Source organism: Dendrobates tinctorius, unplaced genomic scaffold (genome assembly GCF_039654945.1).
Source record: "Dendrobates tinctorius isolate UK_male_01 unplaced genomic scaffold, ASM3965494v1 ptg000009l, whole genome shotgun sequence".
NCBI classification, from domain to species: Eukaryota; Metazoa; Chordata; class Amphibia; order Anura; family Dendrobatidae; genus Dendrobates; species Dendrobates tinctorius.
In genome coordinates this window covers 4,700,645-4,723,253 of record NW_027361677.1, presented here as the reverse complement: position 1 = coordinate 4,723,253, position 22,609 = coordinate 4,700,645, and the positions used below count along the sequence as shown (strand labels likewise).

The 22,609-nt window shown below is 47.4% G+C and overlaps 1 protein-coding gene across 4 annotated transcripts; it reads right to left on the bottom strand.

The window, feature by feature from the left end:
* Positions 1-2,752: 2,752 nt before the first annotated feature.
* CBFB (core-binding factor subunit beta) lies at positions 2,753-22,597 on the bottom strand. Of its 4 annotated transcripts, none has more exons than XM_073582132.1 (6): positions 22,457-22,597; positions 19,825-19,911; positions 19,333-19,449; positions 9,295-9,411; positions 8,943-9,071; positions 2,753-5,043 (listed from the first exon to the last, which is right to left on the bottom strand). In XM_073582132.1, the coding sequence occupies exons 1-5, from the start codon at positions 22,532-22,534 to the stop codon at positions 8,946-8,948; spliced, it is 525 nt and encodes a 174-aa protein (XP_073438233.1). In that variant the 5' UTR covers positions 22,535-22,597; the 3' UTR covers positions 2,753-5,043; positions 8,943-8,945. The 4 variants fall into 4 exon arrangements, with proteins under 4 accessions (XP_073438233.1, XP_073438225.1, XP_073438242.1 ...); XM_073582124.1 differs by having other exon boundaries at positions 2,753-5,025; XM_073582141.1 differs by having other exon boundaries at positions 8,976-9,071.
* Between the last annotated feature and the right edge of the window lie 12 nt (positions 22,598-22,609).

Sequence of the window (22,609 nt, the reverse complement as noted above, 5' to 3'; positions counted from 1 at the left end):
CCGCTCCCACTCTGCCTCCCTTGTATTTATGGCTCCGCTCCCACTCTCCCTCCCTTGTATTTATGGCTCCGCTCCCACTCTCCCTCCCTTGTATTTATGGCTCCGCTCCCACTCTCCCTCCCTTGTATTTATGGCTCCGCTCCCACTCTCCCTCCCTTGTATTTATGGCTCTGCTCTCACCAGTGTATGTATGGCTGGGCTACCCCATCCTCCTTACCCTCACGTTGCTGAACTTCCCTCCCTGCATCTCGCGGCGTTTTAGCTTCTTCCTGTGTGGAGCGGTCACGTGCTACCGCTCATTAAGGTCCATGAATATGGACGCCAGGCCTATGGGAGAGGAGTGGCGTCCATATTCATGACCTTAAACGAGCGGTACACTTGACTGCTCAGCGATGGATGAAGGTGCCGCGCCGACAGGGATGCAGGGCGAGTATCAGCTGCTGCACCGCCGCCGGCTCCCCTTGTGTCCGCGGACCGGCAAGAGCACTGCAACGGCCCGGTGCTGGGCCTCGGACTGGTGGTTGGGGACCCCTGATTTACCGGACTATTTACAGTGTTCTATGACACAGAATGGTAATGTATCCGTGGAAAACGGATTGTCCGTATTTCGTCCGTGTTTTTCTTGCACCGGCGAGTCTCATCCGAAAAGCGCAGCATGCTGCGATTTCTTTCTCAGTCCGATTTCAGCTTAGAAAAAACTCCCAAATGAGATATCACCTATTGAATAATATTGGTCCCAGTGCAATCCGATTTTTTATCGAATTGCATTCTTCCGTATTTCTCACCAGAGAGTATGAGCCCTTATTGCGGGTCGTATGGACAGATGTTCCAATTCCTGCTTGGGAACTTTGCAGGTCCTTCAGGGTTACCTTTGGTCTTTGTGCTGCCTCTCTGATTAATGCTCTCCTTGCCCGGGGTGAGTGTTTTGGTGGGCGGCCCTCTCTTGGCAGGTTTGTTGTGGTACCATTTTCTTTCCATTTATTGATAATGGATTTGATGGTGCTCCAGGGGATCATCAGAGATTTGGTTTTTTTTTATTTTTTCTAACCCAACCCCAACTTGTACTTCTCAACAACTTTGGTTGGAGATCCCCCTCGATCTTCGTGGCGTTGGCTGGAGATCCCCCTCGGTCTTCGTGGTGTTGTTTGTAGAGCTCTCCTTAACACCATGAAGATTGTTAGGTGATCTCCTTGGTCTTCATGGTGCTGTTCGGAGATCTCGTCGGTCTTTGTGGTGTTGGTTGGAGATCTCCTTGGTCTTCATGGTGTTTGGTTAGTCATGCCTCTTGTTCATGGTGTTGCAGGGTCTGTGACCTTTCAGAAAATGTAAAGTGTATATACTGACAGACACGTGACACTTAGCTTGCACACAGGTGGACGTCCTGTCACTAAGCATGGAACTTATGAAGGGAATTGCTTGCAGCAGAAATCTTTATGGCATTCATAGCAAAAGGGGTGAATACATAAGCACAGGCCAATTTTTAGTTATTTGTTCCCATACATTTAATTTATCCCTATATTTTCTCACTTCACCAACATAGACTATTTAGTGCTGATGCGTCACACACATCGGATTACAAAAATATTTATAACAGATGTTGTAATGTAACACATTAGGAAAAAAGCCGGAGATGGGGTGGAATACTTTTGTAAGTATATACATATAAATTACTCATTTGCATCCCTTTTCCCCCAGAAAATGGAAGCCTTGTCCCCCAGATCTACCCATTACAGCCACGTTTCGCATTTAAACCTTAATGGTTGTTGTTTAGCTCAGCCACAAGATGGCGCTGCATCTCTTAAAAAATGTTGATTGATCTTTTTTTCAATTATTATTATTTATAAAGCACCATTGGTTCCAACACTTTCTATATCAGCTCCTTAGAGGTTTTAAGATCTCTCGTCTTCCATTACTGAATCCCTTCATTGTAAGATTAAACAAAAAAAAACCAAAAAAAAAAAAAAAACACAGCCCTAGTCAAGTAAATGGACTAAGCTTTCAGCTTCTTTCTCCACTTATAAGCCATTTCTTTCTCCACGTATAAGCAGCTTCTTTCTGCATCTTAAATCATATTGAAAAACACATGAAAAGAGAAGCAGGCCTCCTCTTGGGAAAACTAAAAAAAAAAGTCATGGATCCAATAAATGCACCAAAAGTGGGAAAACACAAAACAAAAAAAACTATACTATTTGTAGTGTACTTAATACTTTATTGAAAAAAAAAAAAAGCTGACTCTCCTTAAAGTGAATCTGTCAGTAGGATCGACCCTTCTAAGAAGTCTTTATTGGGATATAGATCATAGGAAGCGGAATAAAATGATACCTTGATATCTGCGATCTGAGGTTTTACATTCCTGAGAAACCCACATTTTTCTTAATATGTAAATGAGCTGTTAAGATCTATGGGCCGGACATAGATCTCCCCGAGAATCTGCCACCAGAGATTATTTTAAAGGAAAAGGAACATTACCAATGTGAGACATGTAGATCAGGAGAGCAGACTGGTCAGTCATTACATGTCACACTGGTAATAAGCTCTGGAGGCAGATTTTCGGGGAGATCCATGTCCGACCCATAGATCTTACCAGCTCATTTACATATTAAGAAAAATGTGGATTTCTCAGGAATAAAACGTAGGATCGCAGATATCAAGGTATCATTTTATTCAGCTTCCTAAGACGGCTTAGGAGGGTTGATCCTACTGACAGATTCCCTTTAAGCATGGCTCAAACAATAAATGGAGAAAAGTCTGGTCATGTTAGACAACATCAGCCGTTTATTAAAACCGATCAGTTTACAGGTACACATCATACAGTATTCACTTTGACAACATACAGACATGTGGGTCTTAAAGCGATTAACCGTTCAGTTGCTGGGCGATCTGCCACAGATCTATAGTAAAGCCGGGTTTATACTGAGGTCCAGGTAGATATGTAATTTTTGGTCAAACGTCCACATTTTGGTTAATTTCATATTATAGAAATATTCCAGCCGGCTGTACAGTAATGATTCAGGTTAATATCAGATGTAATGTTAAATAATAACAAAGCTGCCACTAAAATAACAAGAAAAAAAAAAAAAAAAAAAAAAAAATCTACAAGAATGATTGTGCTCTCACATCAGCCGCCAAATGTGCAGCTTCTGGTCCATAATTTGGGCCAGGAGATACTCAGCGAGTCATGCGATTCTCCTTCTGACAAATGGGTTTTGGAGATTCCAGATTTATCCACATTTTGATGAAAGTGGAGGAACGCTAAAATATGGGTGCCGTGTTACAGAATTACACCAAGTGCATCCATAACCAGACTAAGGGCTCGTTCAGATCTCTGTTTACTGCGTACAAGTCCTATATATTGTTTTTCATGGACAGAACTTGTACCTCTTGGGGTCTATGGGGCTGTTCACATGTCACCCAAGCGTTAACAGCTGCATAGAAATACGCGCTTTCACGCTCAGGAGAGCCGCCAGCCCCGACGCGCTTTCACGCTCAGGAGAGCCGCCAGCCCCGACGCGCTTTCACGCTCAGGAGAGCCGCCAGCCCCGACGCGCTTTCACGCTCAGGAGAGCCGCCAGCCAGTCTGACTACAGTATGATACTGTACCATCCAAATCTTTGCAAAATTAAAAAATGCAGGCTGAGATTTGGCGGAGGGGTAAGGATTGAGTTCTCGCTTTTTCCCCTTCTGTGCTGTCATAGTGCGGTCATGTGAGATTTCAGTTGTCAGGCATAATGTCCCTAGGAACCAGATTGTCAGAATCTGCAAAAGCAGAAACGCCAGCGAATCACAAGCAGACAAGGGGCAAAAGGGTATTTGAAGAGTTTTTCATCTCCTCCACTGTAATATCAACAATGTGTTTGCAAAAATAAGCTTAGGTTACATTTCATTTAATGGAACAAATTCATTTTTCAACCAATATACTAAAGGGGTTGAAAAAAAAAACCCCAGCAATTTTGCCATGGTTTTTGAGACCATGTAATGTAATTTTTTTTATTTTTTAACAAGTATGTGTTAAGTTTGCCTAAAAGATCAGAGCGTAGTTTAAGCTTGGTCCAGCCTTATCTTAACTGAGAGCTCAAATATGGCACCAAGTCTAAATTTTACCATAAGGAGGGCCTCACAGCAGAAGTCGCCCTTTATCCTCATGCTATCAAGGGATATTTACTAGTGATAAGCAAAAGTTTCCAGATAAGGTGTTATCTGAGCATGCTTGAATGTTAACCGGGTGACTTTGGCGTGCTCAAAACAGTTCCCGTGCCTGCATGTGTGGATCAGCCGAGGGGACTCCAACATATTTTTCGAGCACGCCGAAGTCACCCGGTTAGCACTCGAGCATGCTCAGATAACACCTTTTCCGGAAACGTTCTCTCACCACTAATATTTACGCACAGTTTCAATACCGCTTAGCTTTTTCAGTCAATTATATTGTATCTGTGACGTGTCATGTAAAACAACAAAAAAAAATCCATCAAAATGTGATTTTTTTTGTTTAAGTGCAATAATGGCGCGATATCCATCTAAAGCTAACAAGGCGAAAAGACCATACCGCTTTTCGGCAATGCTTTACAAGGTACAAATAATTATATATAAAAAATTAAGTAAACAACAAAACGTAAAATTATACAAATAAAAAAAGGCATCAATGTGATTGCTAAAGAAGCATTAAAGCTTCCCGCGCAGAAAGCACAACAGCTACAGTAACAAAAACATCAGAAAAAAAAAAAAAAAAAACATCATTGACCTAAATTATCAGCAGACTGTAAAGAAAACCCTACAGCCGCCCGAGTGCACATCACATGCGGCTAAAAGCTTTGCATAGATGAAGGTGGGGGAGGGGGGATCGAACCGTTGTTGGGAGGGCGAAGGCTTCGGAAATGGAGGGCCGAGACGAAATGGTCAAAGGCTTCTATTCTCCTGGGCTCGCAGGTCACGGGGATAATGGAAAGCTGGGAGGTGGCGTCAGGCTTAGCGTAACTTCAGGTCATCGCCGCTGCCCAGGCCGGAGGTGGGATCCTGTTGCCGCCGAACCTACACAAGAGAGAAATTCTGTTTAAAGTTAAAAACAGATACGAAGACCATGTGCATAATACACACAAGCAGATACAGGAAGATGCCCGATCATCTGATTGATGGTGCCACGTTGCTCAAATGGCACAGCGCCATGCACTGTGTAGTGGCAATGATTGGTATTGCAAGGGAGCTTGCACTATGCATGGCGCTGTGTCACCTTCAGAGCAATGTGGTACCTTAAAGGCTATGTGCCCACGTAGCGTTTTATTCTGGACACTAAAAACCGGACTCCTTCCCAGAAATCGCGCGGTTTTTTTCCACGCGATTTCACCGCAATTTTCGTGTGTGATAATCAAACACTTTCCAAGCGATTTGAAGCATCGCTTGGAAAGTGATTGACAGGTTGGTCACACTCGTCAAACATAGTGTTTGACAAGTGTGACCAGGTTTTTACTATTGAGGCTGCCTATGCGGCATCAATAGTAAAAGATAGGATGTTAAAATGCTAAAAAAAAAATAAAAAAAAAATCGGGGTATATTTACCTTCCGGCGTCCCGCGCTGCATTCCCGGCCTCAGCGTTCCCAGTAATGCCTTGCGAGACCTGTGATGACGTAGTCTCGCGTTGCTATAGCGATCTCGCGAGACTACGTCATTACAGGACCTTGCCGCAAGGCATTACTGGGAACGCTGAGGCCGGGAATGAAGCGCGGGACGCCGGAAGGTAAATATACCCCGATTTTTTTATTTTTTATTCTTTTTTTTACAGGGGTATGGTACCCAGGGCCTGGAGGACAGTCTCCTCTCCTCCACACCGTGGGTACCAACCGCACATGAGACGCTTAACTTCCCGCATGGTGGGCATAGCCACATGCGGGAAGTAAGCAATTCTCATGCATTCCTATGGGTGCGGAATCGCGGCAATTCTTTGCGATTCCGCACAAAATAATGACCATGCTGCGATTTTTTCCGCGATGCGATTCCGCCGCGGAAAAAAGCGCAGCATTAGCACAGCATGTGCGGAATGCCATAGGAATGCATGGGGGCGTTCTGTACATGACTTTTAAACTTTTTTGCGCCGAAAATCGAGGCAAAAACGCTTAAAAATCGCTACGTGGGCACACAGCCTAAATCAGCTGATTGGTTGGAGTTTCGGGACATAACCTCCCCCTCCCCATTTATTTGATATTAAGGATCTATCCTATGGATAGGCGAACAATATTAAAGATCCACAACCACTTCTAACTTTCAGAAACGCCAAATTTGTATCCGACCTTCATTTGAAGTGCAATTCCAGACATTCAATTGTTTATAAGCCATTTCTTACTGACTAGTCTTCTCTAGAAGAATGGCAGCCAGAAAAAAGTAGCCATAGACCCCATTACAATTCATACAACTAATATATATCTGCAAATATTTCACAAATATGTAGATTAAAAAAAAAATAAAAAAAAATAAATATATATATATATATATATATATATATATATATATATATATATATCTATCTATCTATATATATATACATACACACACACATATATACACAAACACACCTACACACACACGTAAATCCAATCCTGCAATTAAACATAAGAACAGCAGGGGGCGCTACAATCTCGTCAGTTTTCTATTGTGTGCAGTAGAGCAATCTGAAATCACAAGTTCATACATTGTGGTAAGGAAAGGGGCCGAGCCCGCTGCAGAGGAAAAGAAAAATGGGCGGCTGAGGCAGCAACAGCTATTAGAGGAAGGATGAAGAACATTTGGTTAGTAGATAAAAAGCGGGAGCAGTTGCTTTCGAATGGCAGTACAGGGAAAAAAGCAATCGCTTTAAGCAATTAAGACTTTTCTCCTCTTTGAGGTGACATTACTAATATGCATGTCCCAACATCAGGCCACATAAATATATAATCTATATAAAAATGTTAAATAGCTAAGAATACACTGAATTACTTATTTAGTACAGAACCAGTGTTGTCGCCCATATTTAGAGAGGACCTATCGCTTGCTCAAAACAAAAAAAAAAAAACGTAATTAAATAACTTGTCAAAAAAAATATTTGCGTTCCCAATTCTGCCACTTTTTTCCGTTTTGTGCTGTGTCGCTCCTTTGCAGAGATATTCACATTTTTTTTTCCTGAAGCTCAGCATGTGAAATCTCTACTTTGCAGTCAATGGGGAGTTTCTTCAGAAACTTCACTCCTCCCTCCAGGATGCTGCCAATCACAGCTGATCGAGCAGAGACGCAGATGCTGTCGGGAGTCAGTGAGGGAGGAGTGAAAGTGCATGTCCTAAGAGGAGGATGTGAAGAAACGTCCAGTTGGACTGTATAGCAGAGATTTCACATACTGCGCTCCAGAAGAAACAAATGTGGATATCTCTGCAATGGAGTGACCCAGCGCAAAACAGAAAAGACTGGCAGAATCAGGAGAGCTCAGGGAGTTTTATAAGAAAATGAGCAAGTGACATATCCTCTAACTCTAGTCAAGAGTTCACAATTTTGCAGGGATTCACAGCTCAAATCTTCCAGCATTATTTGGAAGGTTTGTCTTTACACAATGGGCAGTGCAAAATAACCTGATGGATGATAAAATGTATAATTAAGAGGTTTCTAGTTTACCATCATTGAAATACTTTTTTTAAGCTTACAAGCTTATTGGGAGGCCCTGTTCTTTCCAAACACACATCTATGAAATATTTTTCTGATAGCCCAGCCTATGGGAAAAGCCATGCATATTTTGATACAAAAAATAGCGAACAAAAAAAACAAAACAAAGCATGTTTGCAGAAAAACACACTGAAATCCCCATAAGAGCATATTCACACAGGCATTGCTCATGTGTTTTCCCCCAGATGTCGTGCCCCGGGACATGGTGCATGATATGGCTATCGGTGGAGATTGTCCTTTGTTCTGGGACTTATAGGCTGAAGCTGCAGTATGTTGCCAGGAATCTGTTATGGTAACAAAGGACATGATGAAAACGGTGAATTTCTGTTCACTGTATTGGCTAGAAAGGATGAGGAAGCCTCCCCTGATTATGACAACCTGCTAAAACCATGGAAGGGTTGTCAAAGTGTGTAAGGAACTTTGCTGCCTTCCAAATATCAACACACCCGAAAATCGGTACCCAAAAATACAGGCAGGTTCTTGGGAGTTACTGGGTCACCTTTGTGTCAAACATGAGACTCATGTTTGGATCAATTTAAAGTCCTGTAAAATTCCTGAGGCCCACCTGGAGGTAGTCTCTGAAAAGGCAATGCAGAAATGACCACGCTTCTCACATTTGATAAAGTGGCACCCTGTAGGCACAGTGGTTAGGCAGATGGTGACCAGCCCTCGGCTTTGGGCAAAAGGGGAGGGAATGTAGTAATGCGAGACAGGCTAGGTTTAAATCCTTATTCTGAAGACTTGTTAGTACATCTGGCTAGTTCTGCATATAAAGAGGCTAGGTGTTTATCTAAGGCAGTCAGGTCAAGGAAGCTGACCACACTGGACGTGTTTTGGAGTTGAAAAGAGAGAGAGACGCCAGAATCCTTCTCTGAGAAGAGTCTGCACAGTCTGCGGGCAGAGAACCTCAAGTATCGCTTGTTTCTATGGACAACAGCTGTTTTCTTTGATACAGCTGGGGCTAGCTCAGCCGTCTATCAGTAGCCACGGTCTGTACTGTTTAGTTAGCGCCTGGACAAGGCTAGGGATTTATGTTTAAGAGTTTGTTTTGGTGCTGTGCAACCTGTGGAAAGCAATAAAAACTGCACGTTTGGACAAACTGCATTGCCTGTGTGAACGCCACCCAAGTTCAAAGTCGGAAAAAGCTGCTAGTTTATGCCACCATGACTTGTCCTATAATGCATCCACCAGATATTACACGTCCCTCCCGGATTTGGCACCCATCGTTCATGCACACAAGAAGAAGTTATTTCTAAGGGGTACTGACCAGTTAAGGGCAGCGTGGTCGTAAAACTCTCACCTCCATTTCCTCCCGGTGAGAGCGATCTCTGTCTTCAAACTCACGGGTTCTCCTGCGAGCTTCCTCAAACGCCTGTTGCGCCAGGGCGTCCTCGTGCTGAGAGCGAACAAGAACCATATTCAGTAAGCCAACTTTCCAGAACTACTAGCTGGATGCATCCAAAAATAATATTTAGTAATGCCGGGTTCTCATCCAGCAAGCGATATGACGACTGTGTACTTAATGTCTATTATTAAGTCCTTCCCACGTGGTGTTACGCAACGCAGTGGCACGAAATGCAAGCGCGGGCCGGGGTTGGGGCAGGGCGGTCTTTACTAACCTGCGCTCTGTCTTCATCAAACTCTAAGCAGCCCATCCCGTCCAACCTCTGGAGGTCTATCCATCCTCTCCACATGACGCACACACCGTTCAGGATCATCGGAGCCTTTAAATGGACCTTAAACAGAGCCGGGGGGGGGGTCCTGGTTAGCATCATCCTAAATCCCTCATATACTAAACCATTAAAGACCACCCATTGTCTTGAGTGCAGGCGACACAGGACTCAGTCCAAAAATACATGATATTCTCTATCAATAGGATGGTGATAATAGCGATGGGAACTCTGGGACCCACAATGATCACGAGAACAGGATTTTGCAGCCTCCATCCCGAGCTTGTTAAAGACGCACACGTAGATAGACCTGGCACACTCAGAAAACACATTTACTGTGGGCCACGGGCCAAGGACTCCAGGATTAATGAGGAATTCAGCGGGTGCAGAACTACGGGGAAATTTGAGCTCGAGTTGGATAAGGGCCGAGGAAAGTGGTGTCATCAATTAACTGAGTAACTGCAGCTCAGATCTGACTCCCATTATTCATATGAACACCCCGTAGCAGTCAGAGAACGCTTGCCAAGGTGCCAACGTCAGATCATGGACCTCGTAATGAACGGCATTATTAAGCTATAAAACCATCTTGTAATGGTTTTCTTCATTAAAAGCATGCAACTGGGGGCTAAAAAACAAAAAACAAAACTTTTTTTGGCGACTGGGTCTTAATAAAAATGTCACACCATTTCCTTTCTATAGCCTCTGTGCTGCACGATCTATTGCTGGCTGCAGTAACTTAATTAGTCATGGTCACAACCATGGATTCCTAACTGTCACTACATGATTGGTCGCAACCATGGTTACCCAAGATAATGTCATGCCCTGCACATGGGGTAAGCAACATTGCAAATCAGAAGAACTATACAGTTCTAATTGGAGGTACTTACACCAATGATTGGCAACTTTCTGCCCATGTACAGCGTACACAGAAATTTGGCAATCAGTGGTTGGATGACCTGGCAGCAGTTTTACTGCTTTTACTAAAGTCCTCCATACAGTAGAATGGGCCCCACATAGTCCTCCATACAGTATAATGGCCCCAACCAAGTCCTCCATACAGTGTAATGGCCCCAAAGTCCTCCATACAGTATAATTGGCCCCACAGTCCTCCATACAGTATAATGGGCCCCACATAGCCCTCCACACAGTATAATGGCCCCAACCAAGTCCTCCATACAGTGTAATGGCCCCAAAGTCCTCCATACAGTATAATGGGCCCCACATAGTCCTCCATACAGTATAAAGGCCCCAAAGTCCTCCATATAATATAATGGGCCACACATAGTCCTCCATACAGTATAATGGCCCCCAAAGTCCTCCATACAGTATAATGTGCCCCATATAGTCCTTCACACAGTATAATGGGCCCCACATAGTCCTCCATACAGTATAATGGCCCCAACCAAGTCCTCCATACAGTGTAATGGCCCCAAACTCCTCCATACAGTATAATGGACCCCACATAGTCCTCCATACAGTACAATTAAGTCCTCCATACAGTATAATGGGCCCTACAGAGCCCTCCATACAGTATAATGGCCCTGAAGTCCTCCATACAGTACAATGGCCCCAAAGTCCTCTATACAGTATAATGGGCCTAGTATTGCCTTACATAGTGTAACAGACCCATGCAGCTCTCCATACAGTATTATGGCCTCAAATAGTCAGCCATACAGTATAATGAACCTAATAAAATTCTCCATACAGTATAATGGACCCAGCGAAGTCCTCCATACAGTATAATGGCCCCACATACTACTCCATTCAGAATAATGGTTGTTCCGCCTGGCTTTGGAAGCTAAATATACTCAGCCTGTGGGACAGATTTGACCTGAGGGCCATAGTTTGACATGTGTGTGCTAGAGGGAGATTTTTAGCGGGATAAAGGAATACTCTGTTTTAGGACATTTGCTACTCCCATAAGTACCACAAAATAAAAAAATGGGAGCTACTGCGAGTTTGATTGATCCATGCAGACATGTTTGAGTAGCTGGTCCTTGAGAGTCGGAGCAGGTTCTGTTCTCATCCGATTTTGCGGATCAGGCCGTGCCAATAAAGCCTATGGGGATCTGTGTAAAACGGATGGAACACGGAAGACGGACTTCACACTTCGTTGCTCCATCTGTTTCCAACTGATCCATTGCTACGGCTCAATGGAGAAAAAAAGTTTAGACAGTCTACCGCTTCAGCAAGAAAAAAAACAAACAAAAGTGGGTATAACTAAGATGACAATTGAGAAAAATCTAGGTTCTCTTGGCTGGTAACCAACAGATGTGTGAACGCGGCCTTAGTGCTTACCGAAGGCTTACCTCCTGGCTTAGATGCCATGTGATACAGTTGTGGCTTAGAAATGATCATTATTTTAATAAGTGATACATTATATCCCCATTGCGCCCCAAGAAATGGAATTTATTACATCTCCAAATGACTGGCTACGGTTACACCTTCCATTATAACAGCAATCCTCATCGTCTTGTGGATGACAGTGATTAATTGGTGCAGAGAGCGAGGTCCGGTGATGGATCAGGTGCTCGGCGTGTTAATAACTAAATGGCAGTAGAGTTTTATGACAGGCGAGTTCACCGATGGGATACAAAAAAAAAAATAAAAAAAATACAGGAAGTACAGTTGTGGCCAAAAGTAATGACACCCCTGCAATTCTGTCAGATAAGACTCAGTTTCTTCCTGAAAATGATTGCAAACACAAATTCTTTGGTATTATTATCTTCATTTAATTTGTCTTAAATGAAAAAACACAAAAAGAATTGTCCTAAAGCCAAATTGGATATAATTCCACACCAAACATAAAAAAAGAGGGTGGACAAAAGTATTGGCACTGTTCGAAAAATCATGTGATGCTTCTCTAATTTGTGTAATTAACAGCACCTGTAACTTACCTGTGGCACCTAACAGGTGTTGGCAATAACTAAATCACACTTGCAGCCAGTTGACATGGATTAAAGTTGACTCAACCTCTGTCCTGTGTCCTTGTGTGTACCACATTGAGCATGGAGAAAAGAAAGAAGACCAAAGAACTGTCTGAGGACTTGAGAAACCAAATTGTGAGGAAGCATGAGCAATCTCAAGGCTACAAGTCCATCTCCAAAGACCTGAATGTTCCTGTGTCTACCGTGCGCAGTGTCATCAAGAAGTTTAAAGCCTATGGCACTGTGGCTAACCTCCCTAGATGTGGACGGAAAAGAAAAATTGACAAGAGATTTCAACGCAAGATTGTGCGGATGTTGGATAAAGAACCTCGACTAACATCCAAACAAGTTCAAGCTGCCCTGCAGTCCGAGGGTACAACAGTGTCAACCCGTACTATCCGCCGGCGTCTGAATGAAAAGGGACTGTATGGTAGGAGACCCAGGAAGACCCCACTTCTTACCCCGAGACATAAAAAAGCCAGGCTGGAGTTTGCGAAAACTTACCTGAAAAAGCCTAAAACGTTTTGGAAGAATGTTCTCTGGTCAGATGAGACAAAAGTAGAGCTTTTTGGGCAAAGGCATCAACATAGAGTTTACAGGAAAAAAAGAGGCATTCAAAGAAAAAAACACGGTCCCTACAGTCAAACATGGCGGAGGTTCCCTGATGTTTTGGGGTTGCTTTGCTGCCTCTGGCACTGGACTGCTTGACCGTGTGCATGGCATTATGAAGTCTGAAGACTACCAACAAATTTTGCAGCATAATGTAGGGCTCAGTGTGAGCAAGCTGGGTCTCCCTCAGAGGTCATGGGTCTTCAAGCAGGACAATGACCCAAAACACACTTCAAAAAGCACTAGAAAATGGTTTGAGAGAAAGCACTGGAGACTTCTAAAGTGGCCAGCAATGAGTCCAGACCTGAATCCCATAGAACACCTGTGGAGAGATCTAAAAATGGCAGTTTGGAGAAGGCACCCTTCTAATATCAGGGACCTGGAGCAGTTTGCCAAAGAAGAATGGTCTAAAATTCCAGCAGAGCATTGTAAGAAACTCATTGATGGTTACCGGAAGCTGTTGGTCGCAGTTATTTTGGCTAAAGGTTGTGCAACCAAGTATTAGGCTGAGGGTGCCAATACTTTTGTCTGGCCCATTTTTGGAGTTTTGTGTGAAATGATCAATGTTTTGCTTCATTCTCTTTTGTGTTTTTTCATTTAAGACAAATTAAATGAAGATAATAATACCAAAGAATTTGTGTTTGCAATCATTTCCAGGAAGAAACTGAGTATTATCTGACAGAATTTCAGGGGTGTCAATACTTTTGGCCACAACTGAAATTTTTCCATAAAAAGTAACAACACTGGGACTCCGTATTCATCATTGCCGGCAGATGATGGCTGTGTTAGACAGCCAGGATCTGCCACTAACAACGGCATTTATTATACGCAAACCAGGGGGGTGGGGATGCCATTCCACACGCTATGGTCAGACCCTGAGGACCCCCATGTGGTCATTGAATTAATAAGGTTGTGCACCCATGCCCTATGGTGTCCACATACCACAGAAACCCCCACATTTCTTGCCTTTAAAATAGCACTCCCATCTATACGAGGTGGAGTATTTTGGGCAAAATGTATTAATATGCAACCGATAAATACTGGTAACTAGCTGAAGAGCCCGGCGCTGCCCGGGCATAGTAACTGTGGTTAGTTATAGCAAATTATAATTATCCTCCATCCCATAGTCCCGTGCCCATATACCCATCATACATATCCTCCATCCCATAGTCGAGTGCCCATATACCCATCACACATCCTCCATCCCATAGTCCCGTGCCCATATATCCATCACAACTATTCTCCATCCCATAGTCGAGTGCCCATATACCCATCATACATATTCTCCGTCCCATGCCCATATACCAATCACACATTCGCCATCCCATAGTCGAGTGCCCATATACCCATCATACATAACCTCCATCCCATAGTCCTGTGCCCATATACCATCACACATCTGCCATCCCATAGTCCCGTGCCCATATACCCGTCATACACATCCTCCATCCCATAGGCCTGTGCCCATATACCCATCACAAATATTCTCCATCCCATAGTCGAGTGCCCATATACCCATCATACATATTCTCCGTCCCATAGTCCCGTGCCCATATACCATCACACATTCGCCATCCCATAGTCGAGTGCCCATATACCCATCATACATAACCTCCATCCCATAGTCCCGTGCCCATATACCATCACACATATCCGCCATACCATAGTCCCGTGCCCATATACCCGTCATACATATCCTCCATCCCATAGTCCCGTGCCCATATACCCGTCATAAATATCCCCCATCCCATAGTCCTGTGCCCATATACCCGTCATACATAGCCTCCATCCCATAGTCCAGTGCCCATATACCCATTATGACATCATCATCACCATGGCAACCGTTATGATATAACCGTCATCATTGCAACCTATTAAGACATCATCGTCACCATGGCAACCATTGTGACAGCATTTTCGCCATTGCAACCTATTATGACATTAGCGTCGCCATGGAAACCATTATGACATCATAATGAGGGGCGGGGCTTGCAACGTATGATGACAGCGTCGCCATGGCAACCATTATGACTTCATGATGAGGGCGGGGCTTGATACACACACTTTTTCCCCATTATGTAGATAGGGGCAAAATTGTTTGGTGAATTGGAACGCGCGGGGTTAAAATTTCGCCTTACAACATAACCTATAATGCTCTTGAGGTCCAGACGTGTGACTGTACCAAATTTTGTGGCTGTAGCTGCGACGGTGCGGATACCAATCCCGGACATACATACACACACGCGCGCACGCGCGCGCACGCACGCACGCACGCACACACACACACACACACACACATACATTGAGCTTTATATATTAGATTGATGTCCCAGATAGGAGGCTGAGTGTATCGAGCCGAGGCTTCTCCTGTATTATGTAGATCACAAAGAATGCTTCGCTCCAACCATATCTCTGCCACCACAGTTTCCTTCACAAAGTGAGCTGAAGTTCATTCTGACAAGGCAGACCACAGACAAAACTTTATACCAGGACCAAACTCTCCAACGCCCTCTGAAGGGGCATCCTACAACCCCCCAGGAAGGAGATTTGGGGTTTCCTGCCACTGTGAAGGAAACTTGAGAGACCACAAGATGGGGGGAGCCTCCGGACATAGCGGAGCCATGAGGAAGTTGAACACAGAAAGCATGAACGCGTGTGTGAAGATAACGGGGTTGTGCAATGGTTACTCACCTGTCTCAGCACCAGTGCAATGCTCTTCATCCTCCTGCAGCTGACGGAATCCTGTGTGCATCAGGTCATCATGGCAACCTGGTGCGCACCGCAGAGGTCACGCATCTAGGTGCTTTAGAGTGGTCCAGGTGGCATGCTGCCTTACTATTTAGACAGCTTGGCACTAACACATCCTTGGCTGCTCACACATCGCTGGCAAACCCAACTCTGCTGCTCCATTGGGATCTGCTGTTCCGCAATGCAAGTAGAGCCCGGCACATCCAGCTCTGCCGCCCCAAGGTTCTACCCGGCACATCCAGCTCTGCCGCCCCAAGGTGCCACCCGGCCCATGCAGCTCTGCCACCCCAAAGTGCCGCCAGGCACATCTAGCTCTGCTGCCAGGCACATCCACATCCACCTTTGCTTGATCCACAATGCACCAACAACTCTGGTCCGTGCTGCACATCCAGACCTACAGGTTAGAGAATCCACCTCAGCCTTACCAGAAAGACTGTACGGGCCACTAAAAGGTCTCCCATTTTAGTGACGCACCCAATATACACTCCGAAGCTCCATAAACTCCAGACTAAAAAAAAACAAAACAAAAAAAAACAGCATGCAACGTTCTCAGATCCAGGCCCTTCCAAAAGTTCAGAGCAAAAATTAGTGGATTGGATACCAAGAACAATCCCGCTTATTATATATAGGATCAGTTCTGACATCAGTTCTGCAAGATGGCATAAATAGCAACTTGGTCTAACCAAACAAGAGGCATCTTGTTGTGGATCAGGAAGTGAGAGGAGGCATCAGCTTTTGGGGTCATATATTATGGCCTGCACGTTAAACTTCTAGGGCAGATAATGTGAAAACAAAGGCCTGATCCTACAGCGACGGTGATGAACACATGAGCAAATGTGCAGAAAACAATCGAGAAGACTCATCAGGAGGCAGAAATCCCCTTATAGCCAAAGGAAAAGTGACTGATGAGTGTGAGCGGTCAGCAATTACTCATTCATAAGCCGGTACTTCATGACGCGAGATCGCTCAGTCCTACTAACAGAATCACGTGCAACAATATATTGTAATGGGCGTCACTGCAAGATACCTCTGCAGTAGGCAAGAAGGGTTTTTTTATATACACTAGCTGAAGAGCCTGGTGTTGCCTGGGCATAGTAACTAACTGTGGGTCCTGCTCTCTCCCTTAACAGCCCCACTCTCCACCCGCCATCATGCTCTCTCCTTCTGCAGCCCCGCTCTCCATCCGTGTCCCACTCTCTCCCTCCACAGCCCCGCTCTCCATCCGTGTCCCACTCTCTCCCCCCACAGCCCCGCTCTCCAGCTGTGTCCCGCTCTCTCCCTCCACAGCCCCGCTCTCCATCCGTGTCCCGCTCTCTGCCTCCACAGCCCCGCTCTCCATCCGTGTCCCGCTCTCTCCCTCCACAGCCCCGCTCTCCCCCTCCACAGCCCCGCTCTCCCCCTCCACAGCCCCGCTCTCCATCCGTGTCCCGCTCTCTCCCTCCACAGCCCCGCTCTGCATCCGTGTCCCGTTCTCTCCCTCCACAGCCCCGCTCTCCATCCGTGTCCCGCTCTCTCCCTCCACAGCCCCGCTCTCCATCCATGTCCCAATCTCTCCCTCCACAACCCCGCTCTCCATGCACCGTCCAAATCTATCCCTCCGCAACCCCGCTCTTCATTCATGTCCTGCTCTCTCCCTCCACAGCCCCGCTCTCCATGCACCGTCCCGCTCTATCCCTCCGCAACCCCGTTCTTCATCCATGTCCCGCTCTCTCCCTCCACAGCCCCGCTCTCCATGCGCCGTCCAAATCTATCCCTCCGCAACCCGGCTCTTCATCAGTGTCCCGCTCTCCCCCTCCACAGCCCCGCTCTCCATGCGCCGTCCAAATCTATCCCTCCGCAACCCCGCTCTTCATCCGTGTCCCGCTCTCTCCCTCCACAGCCCCGCTCTCCATGCGCCGTCCAAATCTATCCCTCCGCAACCCCGCTCTTCATCCGTGTCCCGCTCTCTCCCTCCACAGCCCCGCTCTCCATGTGCCGTCCAAATCTATCCCTCCGCAACCCCGCTCTTCATCCGTGTCCAGCTCTCTCCCTCCACAGCCCCGCTCTCCATGCGCCGTCCAAATCTATCCCTCCGCAACCCCGCTCTTCATCCGTGTCCCGCTCTCTCCCTCCACAGCCCCGCTCTCCATGCGCCGTCCAAATCTATCCCTCCGCAATCCCGCTCTTCATCCGTGTCCCGCTCTCTCCCTCCACAGCCCCGCTCTCCATGCGCCGTCCAAATCTATCCCTCCGCAACCCCGCTCTTCATCCGTGTCCAGCTCTCTCCCTCCACAGCCCCGCTCTCCATGCGCCGTCCAAATCTATCCCTCCGCAACCCCGCTCTTCATCCGTGTCCCGCTCTCTCCCTCCACAGCCCCGCTCTCCATGCGCCGTCCAAATCTATCCCTCCGCAACCCCGTTCTTCATCCGTGTCCAGCTCTCTCCCTCCACAGCCCCGCTCTCCATGCACCGTCCAAATCTATCCCTCCGCAACCCCGTTCTTCATCCGTGTCCAGCTCTCTCCCTCCACAGCCCCGCTCTCCATGCACCGTCCAAATCTATCCCTCCGCAATCCCGCTCTTCATCCGTGTCCCGCTCTCTCCCTCCATAGCCCTGCTCTCCATGCGCCGTCCAAATCTATCCCTCCGCAACCCCGCTCTTCATCCGTGTCCCGCTCTCTCCCTCCACAGCCCCGCTCTCCATGCGCCGTCCAAATCTATCCATCTGCAACCCCGTTCTTCATCCGTGCCCCGCTCTCTCCCTCCACAGCCCGGTTCTCCATGCGCCGTCCAAATCTATCCCTCCGCAACCCCGCTCTTCATCCGTGTCCCGCGCTCTCCCTCCACAGCCCGGTTCTCCATCCGTGTCCCGCTCTCCTCTCCATAGTCCCACACTCTCCCTCCACAGCCCCGCTCTCTACCCACGTCCCACACGTTCCCTCTACAACCCCACTCTCCAGCCACCAGCGGGTGGGGCTATGTGGAGTGGGCATGGCGTGATACAAATACACACACCCACACTCAGCTTTATATATAATAGGACAAAAATGTACTGTTTCTAGTGCATTTTAGATTCTCCTATTGACTCACTGCCAACATCTGGCTGCATGGCTTATTTCTGGCCAAATGAGACTAAAATAAAAAAACAAAAAAAAAAAAAAATTGCAAAAATGTGAAACCACTAGTGATTTTTTTTTTTTTTTAATTAACTGGGCTCCCAGCTACATATTCATCAGCTTCCCTGTGAATAGATCATATAGGCAATTGTTATTAAAGCCCCTTTAAGGACACGTGCACACACACAGCTTTTTTCCCAAGAGAGGGAAGAAAAAAAAAAAAAAAAAAAAAAAAAAAAAAAATCGCTTTTGATTCTACCCCAGAATCCACATCACAAACACCTGAAAACACTTTTTAAATACGTTTTCTAATGACGTCAATGGGAACATATATCCATGTGATGCCATTTTTCACTCCTTTTGGGGCAAAAAACAAAAACAAACAAAACATGTCAACATGATGCGTGACTGTTGCAACTCCTCATTCTGCCCGCTTTGTCAGAGCTGGGAAAAAATGGCAAGTCACAATTTTAGCGCAACTCCCAGCTGTCGCAAAATTGTGTGACTTTTCACGGCGTTCAATGTCATAATACTAATGTAAAAGCTTTGCTGAATCTGGCCCAATATATTTGACATTCTCCTCTGGAGTCCAGGTTCTCTCAGACCTACCTTTCCAGTCTCTCTTTCGAAGTCCACGTAATCCCGGGTGGGAGCCTGGCGAGCCTCTCCCTGCCAGCTTGCTGGGAAAAACTGCAGCGACAGGTTGGTTCCTGTGGCCACGAAAGCCTTAAATAGAGAATCAATACACAGCAAGTCAGAGGATGTCTATGCACAAGGATGCCAAATTAAAGGGGTTGTCTGGGACTGTAACACTGGATAGGTCATCAATGTCTGGTCGGTGGCAGCACACCTGCAATCAGCAGCTCCGTCCAATGTATAGCAGCTGCGGCAGGGAATTGCACACCTGACACTAATGTGCAGTAACCGGTCACTATACAGCCGGCGGAGCGGCTCCACAACTGGGCGCTTTTGGAAGAGGACCCCTATGTCTGTGCTGGAGGGGTGGGAGGTCTTGGGCTGGGGGATAACGGAGGAATAGACAATCCTGGCTCTACGGATGTACGGTGTAAGGTTCCAGGTGTAAGACAGGCGCAGACTTACTATCTCAGAGCGACCGTCCCGGCAGGCGTTCTGGAAGCGGCCCTGTCGCTCCTCGTGCGGCCGGTCTCTGAACCCCGTGTACTTGATCTGCAAACACAGAAAAATAAGAAAACATGGCAAGAAAATGCCAAAGATGTTTATCCACAGAAAACCCAGCAGGAAATAAAGAAAAACTAACAGAATGTAAAATACCAAAAATAAAAAACATCATCACGAACTCTCTATACACGGCACGTCCCCCCCCCCCAACCACGCACTCTATACACGGCACGTGCCCCCCCCCAACCACGCACTCTATACACGGCACGTGCCCCCCCCAACCACGCACTCTATACACGGCACGTGCCCCCCCCCAACCACGCACTCTATACACGGCACGTGCCCCCCCCCCAACCACGCACTCTATACACGGCACGTGCCCCCCCCCCAACCACGCACTCTATACACGGCACGTCCCCCCCCCCAACCACGCACTCTATACACGGCACGTGCCCCCCCCAACCACGCACTCTATACACGGCACGTGCCCCCCCAACCACGCACTCTATACACGGCACGTGCCCCCCCCAACCACGCACTCTATACACGGCACGTGCCCCTCCCAACCACGCACTCTATACACGGCACGTGCCCCCCCCCCCCAACCACGCACTCTATACACGGCACGTGCCCCCCCCCCAACCACGCACTCTATACACGGCACGTGCCCCCCCCCCCAACCACGCACTCTATACACGGCACGTGCCCCCCCCCCAACCACGCACTCTATACACGGCACGTGCCCCCCCCCCAACCACGCACTCTATACACGGCACGTGCCCCCCCCCAACCACGCACTCTATACACGGCACGTGCCCCCCCCAACCACGCACTCTATACACGGCACGTGCCCCCCCCCCAACCACGCACTCTATACACGGCACGTCCCCCCCCCAACCACGCACTCTATACACGGCACGTGCCCCCCCCCCCAACCACGCACTCTATACACGGCACGTCCCCCCCCCAACCACGCACTCTATACACGGCACGTCACCCCCCCCAACCACGCACATCTCCCCCACACTCTCTATATACAGCACATCCCCCCCACACTCTCTATATACAGCACATCCCCCCCCACACTCTCTATATACAGCACATCCCCCCCCACACTCTCTATATACAGCACATCCCCCCCCACACTCTCTATATACAGCACATCCCCCCCCACACTCTCTATATACAGCACATCCCCCCCCACACTCTCTATATACAGCACATCCCCCCCCACACTCTCTATATACAGCACATCCCCCCCCACACTCTCTATATACAGCACATCCCCCCCACACTCTCTATATACAGCACATCCCCCCCCACACTCTCTATATACAGCACATCCCCCCCCACACTCTCTATATACAGCACATCCCCCCCCACACTCTCTATATACAGCACATCCCCCCCCACACTCTCTATATACAGCACATCCCCCCCCACACTCTCTATATACAGCACATCCCCCCCACACTCTCTATATACAGCACATCCCCCCCACACTCTCTATATACAGCACATCCCCCCCACACTCTCTATATACAGCACATCCCCCCCACACTCTCTATATACAGCACATCCCCCCCACACTCTCTATATACAGCACATCCCCCCCACACTCTCTATATACAGCACATCCCCCCCACACTCTCTATATACAGCACATCCCCCCCCACACTCTCTATATACAGCACATCCCCCCCCACACTCTCTATATACAGCACATCCCCCCCCACACTCTCTATATACAGCACATCCCCCCCACACTCTCTATATACAGCACATCCCCCCCACACTCTCTATATACAGCACATCCCCCCCACACTCTCTATATACAGCACATCCCCCCCACACTCTCTATATACAGCACATCCCCCCCACACTCTCTATATACAGCACATCCCCCCCACACTCTCTATATACAGCACATCCCCCCCACACTCTCTATATACAGCACATCCCCCCCACACTCTCTATATACAGCACATCCCCCCCACACTCTCTATATACAGCACATCCCCCCCACACTCTCTATATACAGCACATCCCCCCCACACTCTCTATATACAGCACATCCCCCCCACACTCTCTATATACAGCACATCCCCCCCACACTCTCTATATACAGCACATCCCCCCCACACTCTCTATATACAGCACATCCCCCCCACACTCTCTATATACAGCACATCCCCCCCCACACTCTCTATATACAGCACATCCCCCCCACACTCTCTATATACAGCACATCCCCCCCACACTCTCTATATACAGCACATCCCCCCCACACTCTCTATATACAGCACATCCCCCCCACACTCTCTATATACAGCACATCCCCCCCCACACTCTCTATATACAGCACATCCCCCCCCACACTCTCTATATACAGCACATCCCCCCCCACACTCTCTATATACAGCACATCCCCCCCCACACTCTCTATATACAGCACATCCCCCCCACACTCTCTATATACAGCACATCCCCCCCACACTCTCTATATACAGCACATCCCCCCCACACTCTCTATATACAGCACATCCCCCCCACACTCTCTATATACCACCAGCTCGGTGTTTCCAGCTCTCACCTCACATTCACGACTCAATTTCCGGAAGAATTCCTCATTCTCGAACTTGCTCCTCTGATCCGGCACCACCCGCGGCATCCTTACCACCAACCCGGGTAACGAAACACGTCCCTGTCACCCCCCGGGTCACCGTGCTCTCTCCGGCTCGGTGGT

Excerpts from the sequence above, each read along its gene's own strand:
- CBFB (XM_073582115.1), bottom strand. The coding sequence starts at position 22,534 with ATGCCGCGGGTGGTGCCGGATCAGAGGAGCAAGTTCGAGAATGAGGAA. Across the intron at positions 19,450-19,824 it reads GGGACGGTCGCTCTGAGATA|GCTTTCGTGGCCACAGGAAC; the intron begins GTAAGTCTGCGC and ends TCTCTATTTAAG. Across the intron at positions 9,412-19,332 it reads TCGAAAGAGAGACTGGAAAG|GTCCATTTAAAGGCTCCGAT; the intron begins GTAGGTCTGAGA and ends GCTCTGTTTAAG.